The sequence below is a fragment of the Myotis daubentonii genome, chromosome 9 (genome assembly GCF_963259705.1).
Source record: "Myotis daubentonii chromosome 9, mMyoDau2.1, whole genome shotgun sequence".
In the NCBI taxonomy this organism is placed as follows: Eukaryota; Metazoa; Chordata; class Mammalia; order Chiroptera; family Vespertilionidae; genus Myotis; species Myotis daubentonii.
The window spans coordinates 78,045,071-78,057,129 of record NC_081848.1 but is presented as its reverse complement, the minus strand read 5'-3'; the positions used below and the strand labels follow the sequence as shown (position 1 = coordinate 78,057,129).

The following is a 12,059-nucleotide window of genomic DNA, read 5'->3' as shown; positions in this document are numbered from 1 at the left end:
GACTTCAAGCCTTACTATTTCCACTATATCACTACTTCATGTTCCTCTGTTTGGTAAAACTGATAGAGGTAAAACCATAAATCAGGAATATAATGTGTCAAACAAACTTTCAATCTATAAGAATCTTTGCTCTCAAGGGAGATGAAATTTCAGAACACGTCTCTTATTTGTTCAGATCAATTTCTAAGGATATAGTAAACTAGAAAAATATATTAAAATAGTCAATAATAAATTGCTAAGGCTTCTCTCAAAACAATTCTGATCAGTATGAAACACTAAAAATGTATCTTTAAAAACTAAACAAAAATTTTTTAAAAAATTATCTTAAACAGATATGAAAATATTGCCGGTAGGCATTTGTAAGTTAACCTTCAAGAGAGATGGGAAATTTCTCCTGAAATTTATACTCAACAAGCAAATGTTCATTCCATAGATCACAATTCAAGTATTCAAGCCACATTAGGACATGACCAGCAAGTTTTCACGATGGCTTACCCTGACTTTTCAGGAGGAAGGCTTCCAGACGTTAAAACGCGTTCAAACAAAACTCGGGTATTATTGTCCTCTAGGATAAAAGAGTTTTTAAATATTAAAAAAATTGAGTTTCACAATTCAGCAGTGTATTTGCACATGCATTAACTATTATCACAACCAATTTTTATAGATGAGGGAACTTGAGGTTCACAAAACTAAGGTAGTTGATCTGGTTCACTGTTATTGAGTAACCGAGCTATAACTTGAAACCAAGTCTTTTTACCTGTAGTTCAGCCTGCCTTGCAGTTGTAATGTAAAACTATCACCAGGTCTGAGCTTGGCATCATTTGCCTTTAAAAATAATGAAAATTACATATCTGCTGACATTAGAAGTGTCAGTCTGTTGGTATTTTTAAATACAATGAGTGGGAAGGATGGCAAACTCAAATTGAGATATAGTTGAGTTTCTTATTTTGCAACACCAGGACTGCTCTAAATATAGGTATTTAGGTTTAAATTCCTATATAGGTACAATAATATCTAGACTGGTAGACAAATATGCAAATGGAAAATGAATTAAGAATGAGGAGAACATGCCCCGCTCTAGGTTCTCTCTCTTTTGCCCCAACTTGAAAAGAAAGTCACACACTGGCCTCAGCTCCCAAGCTCCCCAAAAGTTTGTCTCTTCGTACTGTGCTCCCTGGGGCCAGTTGGGGGAATGGGAGGGGGAGCGGGCGGGGGGCCCTACCCACATCCCTTTCTCGTGCCCAGGGTGGCAGGTGCCTGCCAGGGCAGCCTGAGCTCTACTGTACTTTAAAGAGTGGCAAGTAAATCTTGCATTTTGTTCTTCTTGCTGTGTTCCACGCTTTGCTTTAGGCACGCGTTTTGCCATTCCCTGTAACTTTCCACTGCTTGTCATATTGTTATCTGCCTGGAATAGCACAGTTCCTCTCTTGACCTGGCTGACTACAGCTTATCCTTCACGACCCATCTTGTGTCCCCTTCCTTATGACACCCTCTAGAAAGCATTGCCCAACAGAAATATGATGCAAGCCAAATAGAAAATTTAAATTTTTTGCTAGCCACATTTAAAAGAGTAAAAATATCCCACCAGTGTGGCTTAGTTGGCTGAGTGTCATCCCATGCACCAAGAGGTTGCTGGCTCAGGGCACATGCCTGGGTTAAGGGCACGATCCCCAGTAGGAAGCATGCAGGAGGCAGCCGATGGATGTTTTTCTCTTATCAATGTTTCTATCTCTCCCTCTCCTCTCTCTCGGAAAATCAATAAAATAAAAAAATAAAGAGTAAAAATGGTGGGATTTACTTTAATATATTTTATTTAACCCAATATATCTAAATTATTATCATTTTAACCTGCAATCAATGTGAAAAATTAGGATATTTTATTTACCTTTTTTTTTTGTTTTCATACTAACTCTTTGAAATCTGATTGCACCGCATTTCATTTTGGCCTGGCTGCACTGCAAGTGTTCAAAACTCAGTAGTCTAATGGCTGCCATAATAGCACAGCATAGCTCTAGAACTTAAATTATAGTCGCCTCTATGCCTCCAAAGTACTTCACCCAGGGCTCTATTACAGAATTTAGCACATTTTTTCATGATTGCCACCATATCCTAAGTAGTTAACATTTATATATAGCATGCTTACTACATCCATATAAAAGTCAAAACTTCATATAATCCTCTCAACTTATCATATGAAAGGTATTTACGATGACTGTTCTGCAGGTGAGAAACCCGAAACAAGTTCATACACCTAATCCCAGAACTCATGCTTTAATTAAGGACCAAATAATGATGCAATTATGTTTATACATATGATTCCCCCATGAGAATGCTCTCAGGGAAAGAATGGAGTCCTATTCACCTTGCTATTCCCAGGCCCTAGGAACCAGAAGGTACTGAATAAATAAATGATGGATAGATGAGTGGATGGATAAATGAATGGCAGACTATCTAAAACACTGAGGCTGGAAGACAGAAATGCCTACATCAGATATCGTCCTCAATTTTAGAATAGCAAATATTACACATACTAGTAACTATTCTAAAAAAAAAAAAATCAAGCAAAATAGTTAAAAATTAGTGAGGAACATTAATTTCATACAAGAAAAAAAATTTAATTAAATGCTCCACTGTCTCACTTTTTGAAGTTAAGTCCTTTTCCAGAGTGTAGAATCACTAAGCTGAAATACAAAATCATATATAAGTTGTATTCTTTTCTACTATTTAGGTATACAGAATGTTATATATTTCCTGAAACTATGATTAAAATCATTGGTCAATACCTGTGATATCTAATTCTATAATCATTCACATGGCATATACTTGTATATTTCTTTCTTAAATCAATTTTTATGATACCATTTTTTGGTCAAAACCTATCCTGGGCTGTGGGTAACTGGACTAAATGAGATATACATGTACAATATATATGAATACCCTAGCTTAGTGCCTGGTATAAGGTAGGAACTCAGCAATGGATGGCCATTATTATTATAATAGAACAGGGAAATAAAATAAAGATGCTAAATAAACATAATGTTTGGTTTTGAAGTTGGTTCCCCAGTAGCCTCAAAGCATTTTACTTTACTACTTGGGCACCTTTGAGTTTTGTTGGCTATAGTTTTTTGTCTGTCCTGTCCTATCACCCCTTCCCCCTTTCCCCACACAAGAGGCAATTTACCCAGAGTCATCAGAGATGAGCATGGACAACTCTGTCTCCAGCTCTAAATATACAGCTTTATCCTACTATTGATGGGAATTTACTGATGATGCATTGAAGACGATTCTGCAGAGTCAAAAGGCATCTACCATTTCTCAATAAATATAAATTCTTGGTTGACAGCCCACAAATATTTCCTGAGTGACTATCAAGTGCCTGATTCTGGTGTGATAACATGATTATAATACATTGAGAAGGAAAATATCCAGCAACATAATTTCAGAGAATAACATTGATGGCTTAATATTATGTAATCATTATAGATCTACTTACCATTGAGGTGAGAAAGATAGTCAATATAGGCCAGAACATATTCTGGAATGTCTCCATACTTCTTTAGCCCCAGCTCAAAAATCTTAAAGGCAACAGATTTGTCCTAGAAATAGAGAGAGGAAAGTACTGATTTCCATGACGCGTCAGACAAGATACTCAAAAGGATATTAAAACCACAGTACCTAAATGTGACAAGTTACATTAAGAATTAAAATGGAACCCTGCCCGTTGAATCAAGAGGTCACAATTTGATTCCTGGTCAGGGCACATGCCCAGGTTGGGTGCTCGATCCCCAGTAGGGGGCTTGCAGGAGGCAGCCGGTCAATAATTCTCATCATTGATGTTTCTATCACTCTCCCTCTTCTAAATCAATAAAAATATATTTTTAAAAAAGAGCAATAAAATGAAAATTAATACCATATTAAGTAAAAATTACTGTGCTAAAAACCACTCTGGGGGTTTAGATTCAGAAATATGGAGTTTAATAAGGTAGAAATGAGCAGGCAGTGAGGGTTTGGGATGATGCTCCATGTAATTGCACAGATGCACTTAAGACTTCCTTTATGCCCTAGCTCAGTGGTTGGCAAACCACGGCTCGCGAGCCACATGCGGCTCTTTGGCCCCTTGAGTGTGGCTCTTCCACAAAATACCACGTGCGGGCACGCACGTACAGTGCGATTGAAACTTCGTGGCCCATGTGCAGAAGTCGGTTTTTGGCCTGGGCGAGTCTATTTTGAAGAAGTGGCGTTAGAAGAAGTGGAGGGTGTCGGTCGGTCGACCCGCGGTCCACAGCGCGCGGGGGGGGGGGGGGGGGGGGGGGAGGCACGAGCGATTCATGCACGAGTTGAGTGAGCCAGTCAGTCAGCAGTCTCTTTGTGCAGTGGTTAGTGCTAGTCACGTCCACAAATCGCCCACGGGTGACAAGATAGACGAAACAAGTATACAAGACGAGTGTGGATGGGAGAGTTGGAAGGGGTCCACCTCAGCGAACGTACCTCAATCAGATTGAGGACGCTTTTGGCAAAGGCCAGCTTAGGAGTACCCTAATTAAGTTACTAACAATGTACCTACCTATATAGTTTAAGTTTAAAAAATTTGGCTCTCAAAAGACATTTCAGACGTTGTACTGTTGATATTTGGCTCTGTTGACTAATGAGTTTGCCGACCACTGACCTAGCTGGTTTCACTCAGTGGACAGAGCGTTAGCCTGCGGACTGAAGGGTCCCAGGTTTGATTCTAGTCAAGGGCACATGCCTGGGTTGCAGGCTCGATCCCCCGTAGGGAGCGTGCAGGAAGCAGCCAATCAATGATTCTCTCTCATCATTGATGTTTCTATCTCTCTCTTCCTCTCCCTTCCTGTCTAAAATCAATAAAAATATATATATTTTTAAAAGACTTCCTTTATGACAAGAGTAATTAAAGCCTAATGGCGGCAGGAACTAGAACTACCTTTCTTTCAATTAAGTATCTCAGAGGAAAGAAATTATTTCATCGTTATATTTTATTTCAGTGCTTACTTTACTACAGTAATACTCCATGAGTGCTGCAGTAACGTAGACATGATGGCGGGTTCTGGTATCTTCTCTTGCTTTTTTAAATATCATTCTTCCAGATTTGATACCTTCTGCTCTTCTTGCAAATTTCATATACTGGATATATACCTATGTAAAACCAAGTATTTGTGTTCTATAAATAAGGCAGAATGTGATCCGTGTAGTGTTCAAAACTGGCTTATGTTACTTTAATATTAATATATTTTCTGTATAAGAAATAAATCTTGAATAACCAAGAAATCAGAAAGTAAGATTATAGACATTGCACTATTTAAATCCATGAGCAAATTTGTTCCAGTATTAAAGATGCATGCACATTTTTTTTAAATTGAGATATAATTCACATACCACAAAATTCACCCTTTAAGTGTGTAATTAATTCAATGAGTTTTTTTTTTTTACAAGATTGTGCACTTATTACCACTATGTAATTTCAGATCGTGAAATTAGTAATTAAGGAATTTGTTAATTTTCCTATTAACATATAAAAGTGAAACTACTAGAAAACACTCCATTAATGAATACCACCTAGAACACTCAAGTTTTTATATAATTCAAGCACACTTAAAATATATGTTTAGTTTCACTTTTTGTGGGGGAGGAGGCAGTATTATAACTTTAGTAAACAATCAGCAGTTAGTTTTCATCGACATTAAGTATTTGCAGATTTTTGAAAGTGGTGACAGGTACATAGGTGACCAAGAGATAGAGCTTCTTTGGTGAATCTTCACCTTCATTACGTTTTCTGGATCTCGCACCCATGGTACTTTTACAAAACTCAGGACTGGGAAAACCATTATTACAGAGCAGTATTCAGGTCAAAGTGAGTTTCCAATCTCTTCTCAGGATGCTTGTTTCTCCTGCCTCCATTTATTTAAAAATAAATATTTATTATGCTACAGTTATGTGGCATAAATGGTTCCAACCACGATCACAATGAAGGTGTTGGAGAAAGTGCCACAGCAGCTATGCCATATTGCTGCATTAAAAAAAAAGAAGACTGAGTAGAGAACAGATCAGTAACTGCCAGGGATTGGGGAAAAAGAAGGGTTGACTACAATTGGGTCACGTGAGAATGTTTGGGAGCCACTGAAGTGTTTTATATTTAATTATTATGAACAAATGTCACTGGGTGATGATTCCCATAATTCATCATCATGATGGTCTCATGATTCACTGTTATTGGTCAAGATTCATAGAACTAAACAATAAAAACAGTGAGTTTTGTTGTATGTACATAAATTTTTGTTTGTTAAAGCAGACTGCAAAGATGGGAAAGAGATTTGTAATGTACTCACCAATGTGGGGTCAATATCCTCAATTGCCAAAAGTCTATTATATATACTGTGAACTTTCTCGTACTTCATGCGACTCTAAGGTGGTAGAGAAGAATTGGATATAAATATATACTCTAAACAAGCACATCAGAGCTCTGAGGAATCCAGAGGCTGCACCCCACAATGGCACCTGCTTTGAGCATGAATATGTAATGAGCTGAGGACTAATAAATGTTCATTTTGTATCATCTTTGTCTACCAAAAATAATATTTTAGGCAAAGAGGCAGCCAGAAAAAAATTCAGTCCTTCAGTAAAAAATCCAATTATAAGAAAGTTCTAAATATTTTTTTACTCACCTCTTCATAATCTGCATATGCAAAATACAGAAGCATATTCTTCTTTAATAAAGTGCTTATGGCTCTTTCATATATATTAGCAGCTTCATCACTAAACAGTTTGGCATTATTCATATCCTAAGAGGAAAAACAAAAGAAAAGCTCACTATACTAATGTTAATATAGCTGAAAGAGAATAAAATACACACACACACACACATATAGACACATATGCATTTCTGGATTTTAAAAATATTTCAAAGACTCATCCCATTATTTTAACAGAAGAATCATAAAATACTCTTAATGGCCGAAACCGGTTTGGCTCAGTGGATAGAGCGTCGGCCTGCGGACTGAAGGGTCCCAGGTTCGATTCCGGTCAAGGGCATGTACCTGGGTTGCGGGCATATCCCCAGTGGGAGATGTACAGGAGGCAGCTGATCAATGTTTCTCTCTCATCGATGTTTCTAACTCTCTATCTCTCTCCCTTCCTCTCTGTAAAAAATCAATAAAATATATTTAAAAAAAATACTCTTAATGATTTATCACTGTAATACCTTGAAAAATAGCTACTATGTTTTAATTCTGACTAAGGAAGTCTAATTATATAAGAGTGTCCCTAAGATTCATATTGACATAAATTAAAGTTTTCAACACTTATTCTTTATTACCAAAATTTTGTTAGTCCTCTCCCGAGGGTATTTTTTCCAATGACTTTTAGAGAGAGCAGAAGGAGGGAGGGGCGGGAGAGAGAGCGAAACATCAACTGGTTGCCAGTTGCCTCCTGCACGCACTCTGACCAAGGCCAGGGATCGAATCTGCATCCTAGGTATGTGCCCTTGACCAGGAGTCAAACCCAAGACCCTGCAGTGCGTGAGCTGATGTTCTAATCACTGGGCGGCAGTGGCCAGCGCCCGGTGCTACATTTAGCAAATTATTACTATGCCAAAACCATGGGAAGACAGGAAGGGACCCGAAGGAATACTCACCCCCTTCTCTGCTAGCAGTTTACTGGACTGCTCAAGATACTGGGCGGCTTCGTACCAAACATCAGGGTGATGGCCCAGCACAAGCAGACACTGTTCATAGGCAAACATAACTAAGGAAAGACAGCCACAACATTCAATTCAGAGAAATATTATTTACAGAACTATCAATGCAAGCTTCATAATTAAATGTTAGGCTACATCGATGCACTCAATAATGTATGGTAATTGGAAATAAAAAGTTTTAGTGATTTCTGGCACCATCATCCTCCCAAGCCCTATCTATCATTTATTAAGTTAATATTTATTGAACACCAACTATATGCTAGGAATATTAAAAACACCATGAATACACCAGTGAATCTAAGACTTCCTATACTCAAAATGTAATAAGTATTGTGATTAGGTAAGTACGGGGTACTCTTGAAACTTACAGCAGCAGGACTTAACATAGTTTAGGGACTCAAGAAAGGCTTCACTAAGGAACTGACATCTAAAGCGAAACCTGAAGAAGGGTAGAAGGTGGTCAGAGGAGACAATGAGTGGCGTGCAGGCATGTCAGGAGAGACACAAAAATGGTGTAGGCAAAAAACTAAAACAAAAACCAGTATTTGCAAAGGCCTATAGGTGGGAAAGCAAGGCAAGATTGAGAAATTTTTTTAAAGTTCCAAATTCTGGTTCTGGCAGTGGCAGAGGAGTTTGTATCAGATCAACTCTCCCGAAAATGAAATTCATAAACTGAAAAATACAAAAGCAACTATTTAAAGGCACTGGAGAATGACCACAAGAACAGAAACCAGAGAAGACTGAGCCCTTAAAAAATCAGAGCTACACTGGGGAGATCCATATTTAATATGGCTTTTCCCCTCAAGGGCATACCCTTGTGTGTATAGTTCTGGGATAGCTAGGACTCAAGTCAAATGCTGAAGACTTACTGGCTTGAGATAAGTAAGATGTAATTCTGAGCTATGAAAACAGCTGAAAATTAAGGAGGAAATTCCCCAAAAGAGAGCCATCGAAGGTGGGGCCTGAAAATCTGGGCAAACATGCCCTCAAATATTTAGCTGACACCCCAAATGGACATGCATAGGAGAGAATACACTAAGAGAGCAATTATAAAATGTAGTAAGTAGGAAGCAAAACTGGAAGGTTGAAAGAGCTGAATAGATATCGCTGAAGCTGCCCACTGTATTGGAGACCAAGTTTGGAATTGAGTCCCATCAAGTTTCATGGACTGGGTAAACACATTGTACTTTCCATTATGTCCCTTACCCTAGCCGGTTTGGTTCAGTGGATAGAGCATTGGCCTGCGAATCGAAGGGTCCCAGGTTCGATTCCAGTCAAGGGCACATGCCTGGTTTGCGGGCTTGGTCCAACGTGCAGGAGGCAGCCAATCAATGATTTCCTCTCATCATTGATGTTTCTATCTCTCCCTCCCTCTCCCTTCCTCTTTGAAATCAATAAAAATATATTTAAAAAAACAAACAAATAAAAAACAAAACCTCAGTATCCTATGAGATAATATCAAGTGGTGTAACATGCATGTAACTGGAATCCCAGAAGGGGTAATCTCATTACCTCTTTTTGTTATAAGGGTCTGATCTTCGGTACGAAGAGGGTTGCTCTTTTCCCACTGTATGTATTTCTTCCACATATCTACCTGCTGAGCTTCTTGAGGAGTATTCTGAGGAGGCACTGAGGGAGCATTGCGGTCCAAACCTTTCATTACTGTCTCGTATTCCTAGACAACAAGCATTTAGCATTCTGTGGTGAGCATAGGAACAACTCAGATATACAAACTGATCAGTTTGGAATAATTTGCTAAAATGCCATTTCTTCCAAATACCACTTTAATATAATCTAAATATTGAAAATCAGGGAGAAAGATTACAGCAAGTTACCAACCCAAGCACAGGTTATCAGGACGGGCTGAAAAGAACCCCCCTGGTCTGTGGGCTAATCTAGGAGGCCACTCTCCAGCACAGAGCATGACTGATGACCTGGGGCGTCATTACTGCCATCTCTGGAGAAACTGTGTCTCTTTAAACTTGTATCACTAGGCTATTTTCCCTAACTTCTCACGGTGTCAATTAGTGAAAAGCTATGTTCACAAGACAAAAGTCTGTCTCTGAGAGCTGTTAATAGACAACAGAGTAATACAGTATTCAGATATGCATGAGCAAATAGGAGGGGAGGATAAGAACTTCATCAATTATAGTTGGAACCTTGTCTCTACGACCATTTTCTATATTTAAAATTTTTCTTCCAAACTCAACTTATTCTCTTTTGCCCTTTAACATGTCTGTAAAGAGGTATTTCATTTGCAGTGGCAGGCTAGAAGAGGTCAATGGGGGAAAGAAGGAGACATATGTAATACTTTCAATAATAAAGAATTATTTTTTTAAAAAAGAGGTATTTCATTTCAAATATATCATCTGCTCAGACAATGCAACTAATCATCATTAAGATTTCTAATGATTGAAAATATTAAGAATAATACCATACAGGAAAAGCTCTTGTGTAAACAAACTCATAACAATCATTAAAATAAGTGGCCTGACAGAATTTCATACCTTTGCTACACGCCTAGCATTCATGTAATCTCTACTCCGATCTTCAATCATTTTTTTAGCTAAATGAATATTGATACCCTAAGAAAAAAACAAAAGAAAACATGTTAGTTTTAAATTAACTATACTTTCATATTAGCACAATATAGTTAAATTTATTCATGTACTAAATTACTTTAAATTTCTTATTTTAAAAGATTTTTTTTTTTGTTAAAATAAAGGTCCAATCACATTATATGCTTCAGAGATCAAGGAAGATGTGCTAAAGTCTGATATAAACTGGCAAAAAATTTCCATAGATCAGGAATTTCTAAAGTTAGGGAATGATTTCGAAAGGATACAAATTCTATTTCATATAAAATTTTAATAAAGAATGATGTACAGATTCATCTGTCAGAATAGCTGTGGATTAATCCTGAAAAGTACTTTTCTAAGTTTGCATAACTTGCAAAATTACTGCAGGACAAAAAGAAAGAAAAAGAAATGCAATGGTAGAAGTAGACATAAACATTATCGTTCATGACCAGCAGATCTCAAAGAGCAGACCAAGAAACTCTGATTTCCAAGACCCTTTCAGTGAGGCCCATAAGATCAAAACAATTTTCATATAATACTAGACATCATTTGCCTCTCTTACAAATATACAGTGGAGCTTCTCAGAGACTATGTGACATTCACTATTATAAAAGATTGAATTTAGAAGCAGATATAATCTAGCTATTTTCTATTAAGTTCAATATTAAAGAAATTTAAAAAATACAAAACAATGCCAATCTTATTAAATTTTTTCTTGTTTTGGAAATTACAGTTTGTTACAATACTATTTATGTTAAAATGTAAAGAGTTTATTATTGTAAAATTTAAATGATTAAAAAGTATCTTAAAATTTCTCAGTTTTAATGTTAATATGCAAAATATGATATATAAAACCCATATTAAAATGAAAAGTTCTTTATAGTCTTCAATACTTTTTAAAATCCCAAAAACAAAAAGTTAAGAGAGGTACTGTTCATATGTATGAGGGAATAATTTTAATACTCTACACAGTTCTTCCAAATCACAGTGGACATGTGAGGAACTTTCTTTTAATGATGAAGCTTACTTGGCATGCATGTTTACTTATTAGCTCAGATGATTAAAGCATATGCCAATAAGCCAAAAATCTTGGATGGTAGCTCCACATTTCACAAATGCAAGCCAACAATCATATCTATAACTAGGTAAAAGAGGTGTATTGCAATGATCACTACCATTGGAAAAACAATTCTAAAAAGGTACCATTTCATAAGGGATCAATGTGTGGGTATAGTTTAACAATGAATAAAAATGGGTTTTGTTAGAATTTTGATTTTCCCAGAGTAGTCTCTAAAAAATAATGAGTTTCTCAAAACCTTGCAAAAACGTCAGAAGTGGTTCTTTCATTACAATCAACATAAAAACAGACATGCGCAGCACTGATATGGGGGTACCTAATATCAGAGAGGCTAGAATCCACAGGCCCACAATGCATTAAAATTAAAATTAAAATTAAAATGGTGTGGTTATAATAACTACTCTGGCCTAATTTACCTCTTCATACTTGTTATAGTCCCTCCAGAGCTGTTCAATGTTGATCATTGGATTAACACAACCTCGTTGATAAACCCTTCGGACAGCTGTTATCCGCTGATTTTCTGCATAAGATCCAACAGCTTCCCTGGTGGTTGGATAAGAAATGCCATCAATCATATTATACCTAAATCAAATGTGCACACTGAAAAACATCCATAAAAATACTTACACGCCTTTTAAGAAATTGATGTAATCCACCCAAATCTAAGAAATAAAATAAAATGTTAGTATCT

General features: G+C 36.9%; 1 protein-coding gene across 2 annotated transcripts in view; it reads right to left on the bottom strand.

Annotated features, from left to right (window-relative positions):
• Nucleotides 1-12,059, bottom strand: part of CSTF3 (cleavage stimulation factor subunit 3) — a 76,488-nt gene that overhangs the window by 8,159 nt on the left and 56,270 nt on the right. For both annotated transcript variants that reach the window (XM_059709758.1, XM_059709759.1), the window contains 10 exons: nucleotides 11,996-12,030; nucleotides 11,785-11,911; nucleotides 10,219-10,296; nucleotides 9,224-9,386; nucleotides 7,649-7,758; nucleotides 6,681-6,797; nucleotides 6,345-6,419; nucleotides 5,011-5,154; nucleotides 3,494-3,596; nucleotides 496-565 (listed from right to left, as the gene is read on the bottom strand). In XM_059709758.1, coding sequence (XP_059565741.1) covers nucleotides 496-565; nucleotides 3,494-3,596; nucleotides 5,011-5,154; nucleotides 6,345-6,419; nucleotides 6,681-6,797; nucleotides 7,649-7,758; nucleotides 9,224-9,386; nucleotides 10,219-10,296; nucleotides 11,785-11,911; nucleotides 11,996-12,030 — 1,022 coding nt within the window. The remainder of the gene's footprint in view (nucleotides 1-495; nucleotides 566-3,493; nucleotides 3,597-5,010; nucleotides 5,155-6,344; nucleotides 6,420-6,680; nucleotides 6,798-7,648; nucleotides 7,759-9,223; nucleotides 9,387-10,218; nucleotides 10,297-11,784; nucleotides 11,912-11,995; nucleotides 12,031-12,059) is intronic.